The 21956-nt window shown below is 33.0% G+C and overlaps 4 protein-coding genes across 4 annotated transcripts in view; 1 reads left to right on the forward strand and 3 right to left on the reverse strand.

The window, feature by feature from the left end:
- LOC108203848 (CHD3-type chromatin-remodeling factor PICKLE) overlaps positions 1–2605 on the reverse strand; it is a 29391-nt gene extending 26786 nt beyond the window's left edge. Inside the window, exons 1-3 of the mRNA XM_017373055.2 lie at positions 2467–2605; positions 1163–1208; positions 828–974 (exon numbers count right to left, since the gene is read on the reverse strand). Coding sequence (XP_017228544.1) covers positions 828–971 — 144 coding nt within the window. The 5' untranslated portion in view covers positions 972–974; positions 1163–1208; positions 2467–2605. The remainder of the gene's footprint in view (positions 1–827; positions 975–1162; positions 1209–2466) is intronic.
- A 287-nt stretch (positions 2606–2892) lies between these two features.
- On the reverse strand, positions 2893–4635 carry LOC135148935 (uncharacterized). The gene is made up of 6 exons (XM_064083928.1): positions 4444–4635; positions 4075–4360; positions 3896–3966; positions 3514–3787; positions 3334–3419; positions 2893–3248 (listed from the first exon to the last, which is right to left on the reverse strand). Exons 1-6 carry the CDS (start codon positions 4513–4515, stop codon positions 2997–2999), a joined length of 1041 nt encoding a protein of 346 aa, XP_063939998.1. The 5' UTR covers positions 4516–4635; the 3' UTR covers positions 2893–2996.
- Positions 4636–8615: 3980 nt separating this feature from the next.
- On the forward strand, positions 8616–12094 carry LOC108212350 (probable receptor-like protein kinase At1g80640). The gene is made up of 10 exons (XM_017384078.2): positions 8616–8914; positions 9110–9280; positions 9352–9599; positions 9686–9818; positions 9925–9988; positions 10072–10168; positions 10290–10389; positions 11072–11190; positions 11270–11359; positions 11531–12094. The coding sequence occupies exons 1-10, from the start codon at positions 8755–8757 to the stop codon at positions 11693–11695; spliced, it is 1347 nt and encodes a 448-aa protein (XP_017239567.1). The 5' UTR covers positions 8616–8754; the 3' UTR covers positions 11696–12094.
- Positions 12095–14829: 2735 nt separating this feature from the next.
- On the reverse strand, positions 14830–21617 carry LOC108205030 (aspartate aminotransferase, chloroplastic). Its single transcript, XM_017374777.2, has 12 exons — positions 21478–21617; positions 21279–21346; positions 20947–21024; positions 20238–20432; positions 20061–20099; positions 19870–19959; positions 19661–19769; positions 19470–19579; positions 17363–17506; positions 16926–17092; positions 15623–15887; positions 14830–15108 (listed from the first exon to the last, which is right to left on the reverse strand). Exons 2-12 carry the CDS (start codon positions 21342–21344, stop codon positions 14977–14979), a joined length of 1395 nt encoding a protein of 464 aa, XP_017230266.1. The 5' UTR covers positions 21345–21346; positions 21478–21617; the 3' UTR covers positions 14830–14976.
- Between the last annotated feature and the right edge of the window lie 339 nt (positions 21618–21956).

Consider the following 21956-nt stretch of genomic DNA (forward strand, 5'->3'; position numbering starts at 1 on the left):
GAGATAGCTTATTTTGTCTGGAATATTACACATTTTTATCTAGATCTATTCTATTTGCAAAACCTGGAGAACATAAAAGAAAGACAAGGGGTCATTGTTATATTCGCATATTGTTCTTAAAATGGTTACAAGTCCACTGAAGACTGTGCTTCTGTCAGCGTAGGCCAAAATTGTAAAGCCAAAGTGAACAGGCTTAGCAGTGTAACATAACAATATATAGTTCATCAGCTGATTACCTAGTCATTGATACTCTCAACAGTTTCTAATTTATTACCTGATGACTGGTTATAGATATTGACTCTACTAAACACAACACCTTTAACTTTTCCAACTTTTAGCATGCTAATCTGAGGTTTTTCTTTGCTCTCTAAAAGTGGTGATATATCCATCATGGTGGCCATTTAAGCTCCAGGATCCTCTTTCAGTTTGTGGTAAGAGCATATAGAGAGATACCTACTTACATACCCAAGCAAGCAATGATAAAAACTAAGGCTGTCCAGGGTTTGCTTTTTCTTTAACAAGAGAAAATAATGACCTCAAAAAGTATTCTTCTCCTCTTATATGGCGAGGAAATAGAGGACCAAACAGACTTGATATCTGTTTGTGCCTTGAGCAGTTGTAAGTCCTCATATACTTGTATCAATATGTTTACTTGAACATGTCAACAGAAGTACATATCTGTATTATTAGTGAGACATCTCATCGTTGAAAAGGAATTGTCATCACATAAAGACTCTTGAGATTCAGAAACAAGCATAACTAAACAAGGCTGATAAGCCAAAGAAAAGCCAGTATCAAGCAGAAAATGTTATATTAATGATACATACCGCATCAGTTCTTTCTATCTTTTCAAATGTCTGTGCATTCTTCGATTTTCCATGCATTAAATCAGATTCATCTTCCGAGTCATCTAGGCTGTAAATAGGTTTCCGATCTGATCTAACACGGAGCCTCTCAACTAAACTACTCATGCTCTGCAAGAATGGAAGAATATATACTATTAATTATTATATAGCATTATGTCAAAAAAAAAATATTATATAGCATCGACTTCAAAGCTTTAACAGATGAAACTCATACCTGCGATAAATCAGACAATCCTCTAGCAAGAAAGATTAAGAAAATAGATACTTCAACAATAAAAATTGCATAATTTAGATACCTCGGATTGAAAAGACCTATGCCTTGTTGATGTACTGAGGAGAAGACTGTGAAAAGACTTAAAGGTCAGGGATTTAATTATTATACCGTTATATTATGTTTGACGATAAAATTACTATAGAAATAATTTGAATTAACTTGAAATCAAATTTTGGGGGTGTTCAAAAGAGAATTAATATCAGACTGTAATTCATCTGAGCATTTCTACAACACAAAAATATTTTGTGAGTGTGAAATAAATAATAACATCCTTGAACACTGAAATCTCAAAAAACACATGCGAAAATTTGCTGCTAACATAGTTTAAAACATAATACTGTGAGGTCTTTCGCACCACATCATTCTTTGTTTATGTGACAGTTTAGCTAATAATGTTTCACTATACAGCATAAGAAGTTTCCCAAATTTGAACAAAATTGAACCAATGCATCATTACTTACAATAAAATTAACTCGATAACCAATAAATAAAATTAAATGAAACAAATGATTGGTCTTTAATGCATCTGGCGTAATCGCAACTGTTTTATGACATTTCCTAAATAAATAAAAACTCAAGCCTGAACTGGTATCCCGACAATATTGATCGTAAGACACACAGGCCAAGCAATTTGATGATATCATAACAGATTTACAAGATTTTGGGAAGCCAATGGTGTTCAAATTAAAAGGCATCTAGTATAAGAATTTTGGTCGGAATAAAGTACATAAAATTATTATCTCAACTCAACCTAGTGACGTGCATCACAAATTAGAGATTTTATCATTAACAAAACAGTTCGAGCACCAAATCTAATTGCGTTTCACGCATCTAGTCAAAACATTTCAAATTTAACCAAGTATCATACTTATCATCTCAGCATTACGTAGTGTCATGACCAAACTTACACGCAACTTGAGATCCCATCAGTATCTGATGTCTCATATTTCTCGAAAGAAATGATTCAATTGGCAAAACTAACTATATGGGCAAGAATAACCATAAAAAGCAGCCAATACAATAAACCATTTATGCACAGAACAAAAGTATCATCAATTAAATTCCATGCAATTAAAAGTGAATCACTCGAAAACAGTAAAGAATAACAATGAAGTATTCAATTTCCAGCTCAATTTGAAACAAAGCCTAATCAAATACTTGAACACGAAGCTTGAATTTTGAATACATCATACAAAAGCAAAAAGGAATACAAAACATAATTGAATTCCTTTACACAAGTACATAATTCACCGTCACCAATAGCCCTAGCAGAAGCTTGTATGTGAGAGAGAGTGTGTGTAATTTAGATTGAATAAGAGGAATTACCTGAGTAGATTCGAGTTAATCTGAAATTAGAGTCGGTGCCGGCGATTCACACGGAAGGAAAAAAAACCCTTTTTTTCCAGACGAAATGCAAAAATGCAATGCTACAATTTTATTTTCGGTCCCTTTTTATTCGATATATATATATTACGTCCTATCTGATACATAAAGTATGTATATTACGTCCTCTTGCCATGCCTTTTTCTATTTTCACTTGGATCTGATTTTCACTTAAAGATTTAATATAACCCTTCTCGGTAAGCACTTTTACGTCCTATCTTTTTCTAATCGTTAAATGGGAAGTCCCGAATTAGTTCTTTTATTTGTTTGGAAAATTCTTGATGGTACACTCATAAAATTGGCTTTTCTCAATGGCACCCTCGCATTTTTGACTTCTACAAGTGGTACCCTTGTACTTTTAATTTACAAGTGTACCAAATATTCATAGACATTAATCAGTCAATAGAATATTGTTCGAAAACAAAGATACACGCTTAAAAACGTAGCACAAAGTTCAGATATTATATTCACCATCAACCAGAAGCCTTCTCTACAACCACCGTGAACCGATGATATGACTCATCCTTCCACTTGAACCAGCAAGTGTCACCAACTTCAAGCTGAAGATCATCACGCATTTGTATCCAACCATCGTGGATCGTTGTCCTCTTATTATCAGCACGCTTACGAATCTCAAGCTCCCAACAACGACGACCTCTGAAGATGCTGATTTCTTCTCTTTTGCCCCACCAATCAGTATGAGTTCTGTACTCCGCAGAAATATCCTATAACAACAAAGCTTATGAGAAAATATACAATTATGCAATGTCATACAAAATATGAAATAGATTAAGATGTTTGGGGCACTACCACTCCATGACAGTACTCCAGCATATGAAATGGCTGGACTACCACCGCAAAAAATGAAGGAGGCCTGATGGACTGCAGCATCGCACCTACAAATACAAATCTAATTAAAACTCAATCTCTCTTTTGGAACAATTTGGAACTTACATTTTACATTGAAAAATGTTAATGTCATAGAAATACCCGAGTGTATCGTATAGGTATGAAACACCAACTCCACATTACGACCATCAAAACAAGTTACATCAAACTCCTTGAGGTTATCAAAGCTGAAAACTACCAAATCAAAGAAATTCAAATCCTCCAAACGTAGGTATTCAGGAATTGAACTTAAACCAGTCAATATGCCATCCTGCCTATTGTAGTGGCCTCTAAACTCAGCACCATTGTTAAGGAAGTATTTAAAACGAGTAGGCAACGTAGCAGCAAACTTCCCAAGAAAAGACTGTGGTGGAACCTATTATTAAAACATAACACTTAGGACACAATCAAAAAACTAACCATAGAATAGTAAAACAATCTACCACCTATACTCTGTGAAAATGCATAAACAACACAAACTAACCACTGCATCACCGAAACCATTAGCAAGATTGAGATGTTTTACAAACCTCCAACCATCAGGCCTAACACACACTACAAAACATAAATATTTGAGTACATTCAAAAATACCAGACAACCTAAATATTTGGAAAATTAGCACTTCCACTCCAAGTGAACGAAAATCGACAAAAACATATTACCAGTTTCAGGAGTACATTTCTGAGCAGAGTGAACAATTGCCGGGTATTCAATTTCACAACAATCAACACCAATGATATAAACTTTGAAACAATCCCTTCTACATAATTGAAAAATAAGCACTTCCCCGCCAAATAACCCGAAATCGACAAAAACGTCATGCATGCCTAAGAACTCACTCCCATCCCGGTCGAAGGTCACACGAATCTTATAACCGTTACGAAACTTGAGCTTGACTGAATCAGTAACCCGATGACCAAATCTGCTTGAAAAGCTTGAGGGGATGGGCTGCCAACAAGATGTAAAAAATCATATTTTGCAAAAGATATAGGCCATGGAAACAACTATATAAAATAATAGGAAATACATACCATTTCATCAACAGAACAATCTATACAGTCAAGGTGCTTCACGAACTGAGGAACATACAAAGAGGATGCCATTTGGAAGAGATAACAAAGTCGAAGAGGTTACACTATCACTCAGCTACGCATAAAAACCGACTGAATCTTTATTAAAAACTACGAGATTGAGCAGATGTTTGTCCTTCGTTTAGAAAACAACTTCCTCAAAAAAATACACACAGTGGACTGTTAAAACAAGCTTTTCATGGACCCAATCAAAGCCCTTTGAAAAATTGTGCATAGCATTGAAAGTCTTGACGTGTAACGGTTACAAAAAACTTTTTTACTGCCCAAGAGGCAATTAGTGTTAGGACAACCCCCAACAACTATAATCAATATTTTTTAGCCTTTGTTTTTAGGATGTTTATTTTCATAAAAAAATGGCTTTGTAACATCTTTATTAAAAAACAATTTGTTTATTCATATTTGCTTTTACGATTTTTTAATAGATTAAATTAATAGAAAAAAAATAAAAACGGGAACCATGCGTAGCGGGCAAAAAATACTAGTATATATATTACGTCCTATCTGATACATAAAGTATGTATATTACGTCCTCTTGCCATGCCTTTTTCTATTTTCACTTGGATCTGATTTTCACTTAAAGATTTAATATAACCCTTCTCGGTAAGCACTTTTACGTCCTATCTTTTTCTAATCGTTAAATGGGAAGTCCCGAATTAGTTCTTTTATTTGTTTGGAAAATTCTTGATGGTACACTCATAAAATTGGCTTTTCTCAATGGCACCCTCGCATTTTTGACTTCTACAAGTGGTACCCTTGTACTTTTAATTTACTCTCTGTGGTACACTCGTGTATTTTTGATCTATTTTCTATTGATTTCAGACTCTAAAACAAATTGTATATTTGAAATCCTTGCGAAAATTTACATAAAATAGACCCTTAAATCATGTAAAACAGAGTCAAAATGAGTGAGATATATTCAACTTCATAACCAAACTTTGTCATTAATATCTCATAAGGATTTCATGTAACTTCATAACCAAACTTCTACAAGGGTCTATTTTATGTAACTTTTCGTAAGGATTTCAAATATACAATTTGTTTTACAGTTTGAAATCTTGAAATCAATAGAAACTAAATTAAAAGTACACGAGGGTACCATAGAGGGTAAATTAAAGGTACGAGCGTATCATCGGTAGAAGTCAAAAATGCGATGGTACCATTGAGAAAAGTCAATTCTACGAGGGTACCATCAAGAACTTCCATGTTTGTTTTGTTGATGTTTGTTCAATGATACTCCGACTTATGTAAAGATTTTTTTTCTTTCAAGATTGTGTTTAGGAGAAGCAATATTAGAATCGACCCGACAACCCGACACGAATTCGACCTATAAAGTACGAATTTGGATTAGAGCTTTTCGGATTCGGGTTGACCCAAAATCAACCCGAGAAAAACTGGTCATTCCCTGGTTGAATTCGGGTTACTCGAAATTACACGAAAATGAATATATAGAATTAAAATCATATATAGTTATACAAAATACATATATTTATATATTTTTTGTAATATCTATTAGTAAAAAATTAATTAATTAAAATTATATTTGTTTATTTATTAAAAATTCATTTATTAATAAATATTTTGGGTCGGGTTCGGGTTACCCGCGGGTCGGGTTTTGGTTGAGTATTCTAACCCATTAAAATTTCTGGTCGGATTCGGTTGGGTCAAATTTTTGACTCGGAACTGTTAACCCGGCCCAGTACCCAAATTTGTGAGTCGCAATTGTGTTGTTTGTCTGATACAATCTGATCTGGATGAGTTGTGTTCTCAAATTTATCTGAGTTTTGTTTATTCTCTCCTTATTTTGTGTTTTGTATGATTCAATGTGTAGAAAGTTAAATTTGCCGGATCTTTAAGGGTTTGATTTATTTTTAGATGATGTATGTCTTTTTATTATTGAATTAATTTCTTTTTTCAAAAAAATTACCTTTATATCTCGATTTTTTATCAATATAGTTTCACAAATCATTTTAAAATTTTATTTTATTTGAATAAATTTTTAATGTGATGTGTGCATAACATAAATAACTTTTCAGGGCTTTCTTCATTTCATTTGCTTTTTAAAGTTTGATTTTGGTAACACAATTATTCCCATTATAATATTAAATAATAGACAACTATCGATGTATGTAACTATGTAAGTTGTTTATGTTGTGCACACATCACTTTATACTAATGAATATTAATTTATAACGTTAGTATAACATTTTATCTCCCATACTTCTAAAATCTAAACATTTTACATACTTATTTAAGAGCTGTTTACGCCTGTCAGCTATCATCTCGTTGATGTTTGTTTGGGTCAACTTCTACTAGGTCATCCATGTTCGTACTCACTGCCCATCGTCGTATAGGTGTTTGTCATATAGTTATCCCCTCACGTTATCGTTAAAAATGACATACTTCGAGTTCTTAAAAAAACAAGTTGAACGATTTGTTTTGCCTTTCAAATTACTTTACAGCTTTTGGTCGACTCATGTGATATTTGTCTTATGTGCTTAATTAGTTGTTGTTAACTGCTAAGCTTCTAAGGGTCATTGATAAAATGGAACAGTCGTTGATAGCTTATTTGATGTTAGTCATTGATGTTAATCTTGGATCTCGTTGATTGCTGATTAGCTGTATTGTTATCAGCCATTGATTGATCTTGATGGTAGTTAATGAAGTTTTTGTTTTCATCCACTAATAACTAAGAATTAACCGTGTCGATTTTCACTTCACTTGTATAATAATGTACATGGTTTCATATATTCACAATTTTTCACCCTAATTATACATCATTAATAGGTACAACGTCTCTATCCATTGATCAACTATCATATCAATTGCTAAAATGAAGAGTACTAATTCATTATAAAATATATAACTAGTTGATGTGCTTTCTTATCAACGGATACTGAAAATAGTATACTATTTCTGATCAATTATAAAAACTTGTACTGAGTCGGGGGTATTCACGAAAACAGCATCCCTACTCTTCAAAGTAGAGGCACGGTCTGAGTACATTTCACCCGCCCAAAAGCTGATCTAAGCGGGATATACCGGATATGTTTAGTTTGGTTTGATATTTTGACTTATCATCAAGAATAGTATATACCTAACAAAAATAATATTTTTGATATTCCTTTCTAAAGTTATTCACTTATAAATATGCGAAACTGACCATCATTCTCAACATTCTTTATCAGATCATGTTATCTACAACTAAAGCACAAAGATAAATTATAAGGGGGCTTGTATACAATATAGAGTTAATTGCAAAACGCCACTCACTGGATTTTCGAAAAATCACTATATGGTCAATACTTTATATAATTGCACTGTGCACCTTGCTGGTTCGTTTGGCGAGTCACTTTTCACCCTTTCCGTAAATTTTGACTGTAAAGGTTAAAAGTCTTAGAGGTAGTCTGGGAAATTTTGAAAATTAATGTTAAACAGATTTTATTTAATTTTTTTTACCCTGTGCACCATATTTTTTGAAAAATTTTAAAGAACGAAAGTTGTAGAGCACGGAAATATCCTTTTAAAACAATAAAATTCAAAATTATCGATTTTTTTTGTAATTGTTTAATAAATTAAAAAATTGGAGATCTTGTAAAAAATTCGTGATAAATTTAATTAATTTCGAATTTTGATGTTTTTGATGATTCGGAGAACACTTTCAATTGCCTATAACTTTCGTTCAATTGGATTATTCGAATATTAATCAGAGATTTAATCAGTTCAAGAATTAATCGATAATTTATCACGATGACTTTTAGAACAAAGCTTAATACCAAAAATTTGGATCGGTTGTTGCAACAATAATTGTAAAATTAAGTAGGCCGGACCATCAAGTGTAATAAGTAGAAATAAATCTTTCTCCTCATCCAACCCACTATTTGTCAAGTAAAGCACATTTTCCAAATAATGAAATTACAAGCTTGAATTTAGAGGGTTTCAACTTTGACAACTGACGATGAATGTCTAAATGAAGGAAAAAGTAACTGTTTTCTTGGCCAAGTAGAAAAAGATAACTGTTGGTGGATTAGTTGCAACTCAAAACACCCTCATCAAATTTAATACAAACACTTAGATCAATATTAATACATGTATTTATCCACTCTGTCCTACTGGACATGTCTGGCATCTACCTTAAGTTTTGAAGAGAAGAAAGAAAAACACACTTTTCTTTAAAGTGTGTGTGTATATATATGAGTATATACACACCCATTGGGCTAGACAGAAAGTGAGTAGGCCAAGTGAAACAAAAGGATGAGAAGTGTAGCAGCAGCAGCACTTTTGGTTCTTGTTGTTGTACATGGACCCATCTTTGTTTTTGTTGATGCTAGACAAGGCCTTGTTTTCCCACCAATATCTGCTCCACAACCCTTCATTTCTTCAGTTTCACCATCACTCAATGCTTTTTCTCCAGGTTTAATCTCTTGGATTTTTTTACTCTATTGAATGTTTTAGATGATGGGGTTTTCATGTGTTTCAGTTTCAATGCAAAAAAGCCATAAAGCTTGAATCTTTGATTCAAGATTTTGGTTTTTATATGTTGGTGTTACTTTTTTGTTTATTGTGATTTCTTGATTTTGCTGACTAATGCATATTGTTTATGTATCAGTGGCTGAAATGGCAAGGGCAGAACATCATAGGGGATCTCATAACAAGACAATTATATCAGTTATTGTTGCTTCCACAGCACTAGGGTTGATTATCTTATCTGTGATATGTTTGAGGATTTACCGCAAAAGAAACACACCCAAATCCCAAAAGGATAATTCTCATAGCTCAGGTATATATGTTTGTCTTGGAATTTAGATCTATTTGAAATTTTCAAATGTGCTAAGTTTACGTTTTTTTTAGCTTATGCAAAAGATTTTGTATTAGCCCCATTTATGGGGAAACAAAGTTCCTCGAAGATGAGCAGTACTAGAGTCGTGACTTTCATGGATTATAAGTTGCTAGAGACAGCAACAAACAATTTCCGGGAAAGTGATATTCTCGGTGTAGGGGGCTTTGGATGTGTATACAAGGGTTTGTTGGATAATAATGTATATGCTGCGGTCAAGAGATTAAACGGTGAAAGTCCAGATTCCATTAGAGAATTCCAGGTATGAATCACTCTTTAGTTCTGTTTGTGGATTGGTTTGTCTTTGTTTTGTTTTATAGAGTTATAAGCTTGTTCTTAATTTTGCAGACTGAAGTTGATCTGTTGAGTAAAATTCGACATCCGAATATAATTTCATTACTGGGTTATAGCATTCATGGTGATACCAGGCTTATCGTTTATGAACTGATGGAAAATGGCTCCCTTGAAACTCAATTGCATGGTAAGAAATAATCTCTCTTATAATAGTTTTTTAAAGCCTTTAGATTCAATCTACTAATTTACTTGGTAAGAAGCAATCTAGTAATTTTCTATTTGAATCTCTTCAGGACCTTCTCATGGATCAGCTTTAACATGGTATTGTCGTATAAAAATTGCTCTTGATACCGCGAGGTGTGTTAGTTGAACAAACCATGTTACTTTTATATATTAATAATTGATGTTGGATATTAATATATATGTTCTTGTTTGACCAGAGGATTAGAGTATTTGCATGAGCACTGTAAGCCACAAGTGATCCATAGAGATCTGAAATCATCTAATATTCTTCTAGATTCTAATTACAATTCCAAGGTAAGAAAAACATATTAAGAAAAACACAATTAGCATTTGACTCCAGCATTACTGATGTGTATCTCACTGGTATTTATAACAATCAATTTGCTAAACCTCTTTCTCTTTTGTTTCGATCAAGCTTTCGGATTTTGGTCTTGCGGTAACTCAAGGGACAAACAAAGGCAACATCAAGCTTTCAGGGACTTTGGGTTATGTAGCACCTGAGTACCTGTTAGATGGTAGGCCACCTAACTTCAACTATACAATTGCATATATAATATTTAATAAATGCCCTAATAGTAACTCTTTTGCATTCTCTCTTTGCTTAATAATAAGTATACAATATGATATATACATATATCAAGCTACTAAATCTGCACATTAGTTGGCCCACATTTTTTTTATAGACAAAGGTAGTAGTTTAAGTAAACTTGAGTGTATTGTTGCACATCTGATGTCTCTCTATGCAGCGGAGGTTATCAGTGTTTCCGTACGGTTTTTAATCTCTTATGCTAGATGTATATTTTGATATAAACACTGAACACCTTTGCCATCTCATATTAGGTGTTAGAAATTAAGTGGCTTGATCATATATGGTTGTAGACTTGTGCTCAATGAGTGCCTACCGCAATATATACTTAAGATGCAATGATATGTACAACATGGTTATCAGTCATGTCAGTATGTACCTCTTGAGGTGGATATATATCCAGCAGATGTATACTTGTTTGTAACATCAGTTTTACATTTAGCTTCATATATGTGTAGCTAGAAATAGAGAAAAACTGTGTTTTAAAGTTTTACATGATCTATTATGCAACTGAGTATAGTCCACAAGCATCAGATATAGTAGTTACTGTAATTTTTGTGTATTCATATTTTGAGTTATTCTAATATGTTGGTTTTTTTAACCTTCTCCAGGAAAGTTGACGGATAAAAGTGATGTGTATGCATTCGGAGTTGTTCTTTTGGAGCTCTTATTAGGAAGGAGACCAGTAGAAAAATTGGCACCATCTCAATGTCAATCTATTGTCACATGGGTATTTATACTTTGCTTTAAATTCGTATTTAGGTTCCTTTTGACATTATTATTAATGGGGTAGCTTATCTTAACTGCAGGCCATGCCTCAGCTCACTGACAGATCAAAGCTACCACATATTGTGGATCCTCTGATTAGAGATACAATGGATCTTAAACACTTGTACCAGGTTAGCTTTTTCAGAAAATCACATTTTATTTGTGCTTATTTCTTCTGTAAGTATAACTTTGTTCTTCTGACTAGATGGTCTGACTAGACGGTAGGGTGAAATTAATTATTTAGGTTGGTATATACTCTTCAATATATGGTACTATGTGAACTTCTATTTATTGCATTATAGGTAGCTGCTGTTGCTGTTCTGTGTATTCAACCAGAACCGAGCTACCGTCCGCTAATAACTGACGTCTTACACTCTCTAGTGCCACTAGTTCCCGTAGAGCTTGGGGGGACACTAAGAATAACACAAGATAAGCCTGCAGTGTCTGTTCAACCCACGGAATCATAACCATGACTTAATTGATTTGCTGCTGGACTCTTTTTGTATCCATGTAGCTTAATTTAGAGTTCATTTTGCGGCTACTCATTGATTCTTGGTAATTATATGCCGGAAAAAATGATGATCATCGATCACATTTTCGAATTGAAGCAAATGAGATCGGTAATCCTCTTGGTACTATTCTGGAATGTGATTGCTCAAATGTTGCAGCAGAAAGCCATAGAGGGGCAGATAATTCACTGCTGTCATATATGTAATCTGTAAACTGTATAGGAAGTCCATTTGGCTCATCTCTTCATAATAATTTTTCATTTGTTGTAACTGCCTATCTACCCTATATTCTGTAATAATTCCATTTACCTGTCTTTCATTAAATTAAATTATAATAAAAGCAAATTAAAGCTTGGGAAGTTTGTGGGGCTGTTCTATTACTAGTGAAATTCTTATATATGCAGATCAACTTCCAAATCAAAGCTTATGTGTAGAGTTCAGTATTAAGTTTTATCAAAGTTGTTCAAAAAAAAAAAAAGGTTTTATCAAAGTTAAAATTAGAAAAATATGATGTATCAACATGCTCAAAATTACAATCAGTTATGGTTCTTTAAACATATTTTAATGATTTGTCACTTACATTTTGACAAGAATGAAAATTTCGATCTATTTGATAAATTCTCAATTAATTCTGAATAATAAATCAACTGATTAATTCCGATTTCCGGTTCCGATGACCATATTTATACCCTCAGTTTTCAGAAGTACTATTATCATTTTTATGAGTAATTGAACACAATGTCTCAGCTCCAATCACATGAATTACTATATGATGATAAACAATATCAACAGAAAAATCACATGCATTAATATACGATGATAAATAATACCAACAGAAATTGGGGCCCTCTAATATGTGATAAGTAGGACGAAGCAGTGGAAAATAATAAATTTCATAAGTCGCCAACTCATTCATGTACTGGGCATTAGTTTTGCCAAAATGGTAGTCCCACTCAACTCGGTTTCAGTCTCTTAGTTAGTACTTCCTCCGTCCCAATCATTTTTTTACATTTTTTTTTTTGGGACGTACCATCCAATTCTTTACATTTCAAAACTTATCAAAAATAGTCAATGGGTCCCACCACTTCTCCACTTTTCTTTCCTTTTCACACTACTTTTACTCCACTATCTCCTTTTTATACATTAAAAATCAATGGATCCCACCATTATACTCACTTTTCTTTCTCTTTTCCACTACTTTATACATATTTCTTAACATCCGTGGCCAACCCATTTGATAAGAAATGGGAGGGAGGGAGGGAGTAATAACAAATGATCATCAATTCAACATAATGGAACACATTACATATTGAAAAGTGGAAGCTCATCACGTGCGAGCAACTTGTATGTTATAAAAATTTCTTGTTCTTATAAAATTTTAAAGCAAAAATATCAGATGGGCGTCTATAAAAGGGTGGGATATACCAACGCCTATTTGAGAAGTAAAAAAGATTTTTTCAGATGTTTTTACTAAATAAAAATATAGAGATTAATTTTTAGCTAGGGAAAAAAATTAATAAGTAAAAAAATATTTTAGAATATAAACTTCATGTATCACCCTATAATCTAGGTTCGTTGTTATTTAGTGTCCTCCTGAATTTGTGGGAGACTCTGATGTTTTATTAAATTAGTGAAGTTAGTTTTCATACAAAATAAGTATTCACCAAAGTAACACTTTTATAGGGTGTATTAACCTTTTTTTATTAATATATTAAACTTCACATTTTATAGATTCGGAGAGATTTAACTCATCTATCACTCTCATTCTTATTCTAGGAATACATCAATCTCTATAGGATACTAATGAGCAAATTAAGGGTGTTTGAATAAGTTTTAAAAAAATAACTTCTTATTTAGAAAACAAATCAACGGGTCATGTTCTACATAGACTATTAGATATAGAATCCTTAGTTAGTATTAGTTCGGGTAGCAGAACTACATAAAAAAAGTGTGTTATTTATGTATTATATTTTGAAATTAATTTTGAACACATATAACGATGCTAAATGACATGTATTTAAATTTAGATTCTAAAAATTTATGTAAAATTTAGGAATTTGCGGTAGTGGTTCTATAATTTTATTTTAAGCCCCGGTGCCCTCTTGAGTACAACCCAAATTACATATTCTAGTATATTCTTTTGATGATAATACATATTGACAAATTATATTACTCTTATATATTCTTTTGATGATAATACATGTTGTTCCGCATTCAAAATACATATATTTATAATATAATAAATCTCATATTTAAATATATGTATTTTAACGGATAAAAGTAAGCTTATATCTATTTGAAGATATTTGGATATGATCAAAATATACAATAAAAGTTATCGCCGATATGAATATATTATACATATAAGATCATATTAAAGAAGTTCTGTAACCCGAATATATATATTTAGAATATAATAAATCTCACGATTTTTTATAATTTATGTCTTAATGTAATTATTTCATTTGTAATTTAAAGATTATATATGTTTTTGGTTATAACTAAATTAAAAATAAAATTCATATGAGCATCAAAGTTATCTCTGCACTAACTAAAATTGTAGAGCATCCCATGCAAAAAGAAACGGGTAAAGAAGCCAGTTTTTCTTAGTATGATAACTTACATTTTTTAAAACACTATTTTAATGTAATAATACCTTGTATAACGAAAACTATTAGTAAATTTATGCCATCATATTTATAAAAATATACTATGGTGTAAAAAAATGCATTAGAGAATAGTAAATGAATGAGCCTTTATTTTCTTAATAAAGAAAGGGTCTTTCGAAGATTTTTATTGGTAATTTTTGTGCATATGCAGAGGTCCTTCAACTCAACAAAAAGTGATTGTTAGTGTGACGGGCACAAAGTAAGAAAATTGGAATGAATCATCCCTTTTGTAATATATAGCTCAGAGTTCTAATTTATCCTGTTTCAGAAAGGAATAAAATTACAAACATTTTCGTCGATCCCTTTCTACAAATTTATTTAGTTTCCTCTCGGTCCATTAATCGAGATGAAAACAGCCTTAAGCATATGCTCCCGCCTTGTCCAGTTAACAAACTAGTCTCCAAAAAAATAACTCACAGGACCTTGTACAAGTTCCCATATAACACTTGACATCTCAAAAAATGGAGAAACATTATTACAACATCCCGATTAAAGTTCTAATCAACTGTCAACGGATTCCACTCTCAAAATATCATCAATCTCTTGCCTAATGTATTTAGATCGTTCTTTCTAGCTAACATTGTAGAATGAGTCGATAATGGCATCTGCAAGATATTCACATTTGGCTGAAGACAAACCAGCCAAAGAAATCCTCCCGTCTTTGGTCATGTATACATGCCATTTGTTGGTCATGTTGTCACTCTGAGATAACATGGAAAGCGAATAAAATAAGGAGTGGCAGATATGCAGCAAGGTTGCATTAGAAAAGCAAAAAAAATAAAATTTTCAAGAACACATTCAGCAGTACAATCTACAGAAGTCAAAGATGATCATGACCAGTTGATAGTACAAGAAAAATCATATCCTTGTATAAGAAGAGGAAAATAGTGTATTCAGGATATGTAAGAGGAGGTTTGAAACATTCTCTACCAATAAAACCTACCACACGGTATATACCGGCGACAAAAGTTGTATAACTTAATTAATCAGATATTTTATCATATTTGCATATACCCTTTAAGCTTTATGTCAATAGCTAACCCAAATATATAATTTACTGCAGTCGAATGTGAATGAAAGGTATTTTTGCTAATTTATGTTTTCACACTCTGTGAAAACGAGATCTGACTTATTCTCTCATCTGAGCTGAAATGTCAGACTTACAAAATTTGCAGGAAAAAATGCATATAACATAGTATTTATGAAAGAAGTTCACCTGAGCTTTGTTCAAGCCTGTGAAAGAAAACATGCCGATCTGTTTGAGAATATATGACCAGTCCTTCCCCGTCTTATCTTTTGCGCAAATGCTGTCATATAATTTCTGTCTGACACTCTTTATCCTTCCAGCCATCATTTTCATCTCCTCTTTCCATTCATTAAAGAGAACAGGATTGCCTACAACATTAGCAACAATCCTAGCACCATGAACTGGAGGGTTCGAGTACATTGGTCGAGCAAGCCTCTTCAATTGACTCTTAACCCTAGAAGAACAGTATGTGATTATGTACAAACAACTCTACGAGTCATCTTAAGCAGTAAGCACGCACAGACTGGAAAAGATGGTATGCACCATTGTAAAGAGGTTGTTGACTACAATAAGTCATGCCCGCTACAATGTCTGACCAAGTATAGTGTTATATATTATGCACGTACTTTATTATTAAGTCTAAAAAACTATTATCTGATCATCAATGCACAACTAAATATATATAAAGCACATAAAATAAATAAATAAAATTATAAAAGAAAATTAGCCAACATATGTACGCCTGCATGATAATATAGTAAAGATACACTTTTAGGGTCAATGTTTAGCTTTCAGATGGTAATGCCAATGTGCAGGCATCACATTTTTTCCCTCTAGTTAAGTAAAACAGAAAAAACATATATAATAACATGGTCACTATGCTATAAAGGAATACTAGCACAAAAACATAACTTATATGTCTCAGTTGCAAGCACATCGATCTTTCTTAATTTCTTCTTTATGTGTAATGGCAGGTGTTTCTTATATCTCAAAACGATATTCAAGCTTTCCACAGAAAAATAACTGGATGAGGCTGTCCAGTGTGGATGACTATATAGGCTTTTGATCTTGATGAAATGCCAGGGTAATTTGAATAATACTTTTCATAATTGTTTTTTCTGCATCTTCAACAACGTGAGTAATGGAATCTAAAAAGTCAGATACCTCTTTCTATTCTTTTTCGTCACTTGCAGAAATTTATATATTCACACATACATGCCTCCTTTGAAGCTTAAAATCTTGACCTCTAAGTAGAGGGTATCCAGTAGGCTAGGCCTTGTAGATTAGTAACTTCATTTATAAAAAACTGCTACATACTTTTGTCTCAGGGTGGAAGTTAAGTGGTCAGATAGCATATAGAACTTTGTTTAATTTATATTGTATGACATAACTGAGTTTCATCTCTGTTATATCCTTGATGTTAATGTTCTGCAGGGCCTCTTGTTGAGTAAAACAAAACCAGAAAAAGAACTAAATATATTGGTTATCAAACCTTGTTGCTGCATCTGCTGAAGAGCAAACAACATTGATTGCACCAATCCTTTCTGCATAGAGGCCCAAATTTTTACTATATGATTGAGCAACTAGAAGCTCCATCCCACGTGAAGCAAACAATCTCACAGATGATGCATCTTCATCAAGACTCCCACTTGCAAACCCCTGTATTGTAACGAGTGTTCAGATTAGAACGTAGACCATCATATATTGTGAAATGAAATCTTTCACTTGTTGCTGCAGGAAATTACACTCTAAAGCAGCATTATTTCTTGTTTTTTGTTTTTTATTTTTAACCTAGCTTTTTTTTTTAAGAGAACCAGGGTACCTGAAAGTACACATCCCTGTAAGTCATTCTAGTAAGTAACTCTACTAGCTGCATGATTTTAGTAACCATCTTGTAATGAGACTTTTATAAAACTTGAAGGATCATACCTGGTATGCAACATCAAAAAACGGAATGTGGTTTTTCTCCTCAATTACATCAGCAATTTTAACCCATTGCTCAGGGGTTGGATCTATACCAGTTGGATTGTGAGCACATCCATGAAGCAACACAAAAGATCCCTCAGGGGCAGCCTGCAGAGGACCAGATTATAAACATAAACCAATAGTTATGGAAAGTCGATGGACCTTCGCCTAGTCGCCTAGTCGTAGACTAGTAGTAAACTAGTCGACAAATATATATATATATATATATATATATATATATATATATATATATATATCATGTAATATACATTTCTAACACCTATCATACTGCTGTATTTCAAAATCCACGAATGAGGACTTGAAAAGAATGCATACTAAAAAAAGAAGAAGCAAGCAATGAACCTGTGATGTGACAACTACCGAGTAACAAACTAACAATTTAAGAAACTCATTCAAATAGAACAAAGTTTAAATTTGTAAAAGGAGCGGACAACTTGAAACAATAAAAAGAAGAAGAAGAAGAAAGACACCCTTTGCGGCTTCAAGGCTTCCTCCAGAAGGTTTTCAGCTAAATTTGTTAAGTGAATAAAACCTCTTTTACTCTAGCATTTCAGTTCTTTCAAAGTAAATAACAAAATACCAGTTTTAAGTAGTCCTAAGTCTATCTTTCTGAACCTTGATATTCTTCTAATTACATTGTTTATAATTCATTTTGTATCTGCTTGCAATAGTGAATCATTTATCATACAATGTATTCCCTCTTCAGGATCTCCTCTCTGGTTTACTATCTTCTCATAGCTGCAGAGTCAGTACCCACCATACTTTGAATATTCTATATTAGTTTTGATGACAAATAGATTTCTATTTTATTAAAGAAAAATCACTTCCAATAATTGGTAAAGAGTACCCTTTCACTTTTTGGTAAAAAAGAATGGAATGGAGGAAGGAATGGAAGAGAAAACTGTGAATAAAACTTGAGAAAGAAATGACCCAAAAGAAAGAGTGAACAATAATGAAAGAGTGCAAATTTGTGGAGCATTCTTTTTTAAATATATTGTATGAGCTCAGCATAGATCGATAGATACGGAATGGAGGAAGGATTGTAAATATCAAGCATTTACCCATAAAACAGTACAAATTTCATTTCATTTTTCCCCAGTGTCATTCGCGCCAACAGAAACCACATAAATATTGGCACACTGCACAACTATAGATCATATGCTATCAGTAATGGATTTGGTTCAGCTGCAAATTAATGTCTTTGTGCTATTTGCCATGCTCCCATAGTTCTAGTCAGTATCTTCAGAATATATGAATTAAAGAAGTAAGCTATCCCTCACAAAACGATAAAATAAAGCGATATCACAAGACATTATATCCAATTTCAACAAAGTTCATTGATTGAGAAGCACGAGGAAAAAATGAAATGAGAGGTAACTGCAGGTGCAGATTAAGGGTTTTCACCAGCAGACTAAATGTTATAAATCAGCTTCAGTTTATAATTATAAATTCACAATAAACCAGCTTCAAATTCATAAATCAGCTAACAAAGGATAATACACATTGTAACAGCGGGAAAAGATATGAGTAGTGGCAAGTAAGTGAGGAAGATAAGAAATGTGGTTAATGCCCGTTCCGCTCTCAGAAACATGAGAGAAAAGAATTACTATTTTGCTCCTCTTCCATGATATTGGAACTTTCTTCAACTTCAATTCCCCTCTAAACAAAAGATACTTTCAAACAGGATACAGTTAAAAACTTAAAATTTTAGTTCAAAATGAACTTTGGTCGAAATGTAAACGTGCCAACCAGACGTCAAATATGTCATTCAGAAAGTCCGATGAACTCATCTAATGATCCACAAATCAAGAAAGAACAAGCTATCAATCCGAATTCTTAACAAGGACCATCATGATTCATGACATAAGCAAGCGAAAAACTATTGGCAGCTTAGACTTATTATAAAATGCGCTTGCAACCATCTTTACCTATGTAAGACTCTAAACATAATAACATTAAAATCTCAATAACACTACCAGCCACTCTAAGTCCTAATAACCAGAATACTTTTATATCTTGGAAAAGAAAAAAAAAGTGATATAGTCATTACTTTTATATCTGATATCATCCCGTCAAAATCCAAACCGACTGTTTTTGGGTCATAGTAGCGATATTCAGACCATGGAACTTTGGCATCATTGAAAATGTTCTTGTGATTACCTGCAATGTTCAGGTAAGCTCTGAACTATTAGTTTTATTGAAAGAACACCTGGACAAGTTTTGTTTAGTGATGATACCCACCCCATGTTGGTGAAGATATTAGAACTTTTGCACCAGGAAAATAGCGTTCTATAAGTGCTGCAGCAAGCCGAAGAGAACCAGTTCCGGAAAGTCCTTGAACAGTTGCAACCTAAACATAGATATAGCACAAAAGAAAAATCAAATATACAAGTTTGCAGGTTGTAAGAAAATTAATTTCCGCTGGGAAGTGCTGAATCTTATGTCCATACTCTTTGTTGCTGAATCACTGAATTGTCTGCCCCGAATAATAACTCGGCTGTAGCTTTGTTAAATGCAACCAATCCTTCAATGGGCAGATACTAAACAGAATACCAAAAGAGCATAACAACAAGTTAATATTATTTAATGATGAATATTATAACTGCTATAACAAAATTCAAAACTATTAAAGTCATTGTACCTCCTTGTTTTCTCCACTCTCCAACATAAGATTCTCTGCCTACAATGCAAATGTTAACTAATGTTTAGACCCAATATTCAACAACTTGGTCCCACTATATTTCCTGATAATTAAATTAATTTATGCATGATGGTTGAGATATAATTACTAGCCAAGATATTAGGAAGAATTCTTTACCTTCTTGACAACATTAAGCACATAGGGCTGTAGATCTTCTGTTCGATATGCTCCGACACCAAGGTTTAGCTTCATTTCGTGTGTGTCTGCTTTAAATGCTTCAGAAACACCAAGGATTGGGTCCGGAGGTGCCATCGTTATACTCTCAAATCGAGAAACATTAGTAGCAACGGACATTGTAACCTTACTAAGAGACTGCGAACAGAAATAGGTTGAATTAATTAACCACGACATATACGTGATGAAAACTGGATGTAGAATGGAATGTTTTTGTGAGGATGAGTGCATCAGTGTGAGAGACTGAGTTTGACGGGAAAGTGTTGCTAAGCAAGAGATCATTGTTTCAATCTTTGTCTGAGTTTTTACTCTTTGTTTGGGTCTGGAGCTCTTCTTACTGGCTTGGCAATTATTCCCCTATTTCAACACCGTCTCCATTTCATTTACCATGAGGGCTTCCACCAGCCTCTTGTCGTAAGGATGTGCATATTACAAATTTTGAAAATAGTTTCTGTCTTTTCGAAGAGTTTCAAGGTTTAAAAGGAGGACAACAATCAAGAATTTAAAGGAATTACATGATCCAGGCACAGCACAATACTTAGATACTTGTTTGGATAAAAATATTAATGGGAGAAAGGAAAATCAATCAACATTTCTCCGCGATACGAGAAGACTTAAGCAAGCAATGTGGAGTGTGGTATGAGCACCATACCTTTGGTGTTGCAAATGAAGGTCGTTTTCCCTGCCATAGCAAAGAATTAAAATTACAGCTGCCAAGCTTCATTTTTTCCTGTCCAACACAACAAAACAAGTTCTCAAAGTAAAAAAAAATAGCACAAAACATTGCAAAACATTTCCTATTCATTAAATCCATTTTCTCCGAAAACAAGAATGCGAATCAGAAATCTAAAGGTATTATCTTTGAAACTGATCCATAACAAGTGTTACACATAATGATAGTTAGCAATCAGGTGACATAAAAAAAAAAAATCATTGAAATTAGAATGATGATTAAAAAAAGTGATTATCAGGAGTAAATGAGACCTTGGATAAAGAGGAGGCAGCAGCAGCATTAGGAGTGGATGATACAACAGAGACAATCGCAGCCATATCTGTCAAAACAAAGAGAGACAACAAGAAGAAGAAATGATAAATTGAATTCGAGGAGAAAAGTAATCACAAGCAGAAGAAAACTGTGAAATCGAAAGGAGTGATGAACATGATTAAAGCTTGCTTTGCTTACCTGTGAATGTGATCAAGTTTTGTGTGTGTGTCGATGGTGTGTAGTGGTTTTACTTCACTTTGGAAATTTCGCCAAAGTCTTTTTGTACTTTGTTTGATTCAGATTAAGATGTGCATTGTAGTCCTTTGTCATGTCATTTTCTTAGAAGATTACTTTTGTTCAATATTATTTTTCCACTTTTTTCTCCCAGGATTTATTTTATCCATTATTCACAACATTTTTTATAATTATTTATTCACTATTCGCTATACCGCATCATTCACTTAATCAATGAATGATTTTGCATTTTAATCAATTTAATATCAGAACTAAATTCACACGAATCATATTTGATCATTTGAGTTTCTTTTTTTCAAAAAGTGTAACCAATTTCCGATTAACCGTGAGTTTTAATTTATTTTTTGCTGATTAGAGGTAATAAAAAACACATCTTCTGGTAGTGTTGACTATAGTCAATATTTTATATTTATAATTTTTTT

The sequence above is a fragment of the Daucus carota genome, chromosome 1 (genome assembly GCF_001625215.2).
Source record: "Daucus carota subsp. sativus chromosome 1, DH1 v3.0, whole genome shotgun sequence".
NCBI classification, from domain to species: Eukaryota; Viridiplantae; Streptophyta; class Magnoliopsida; order Apiales; family Apiaceae; genus Daucus; species Daucus carota.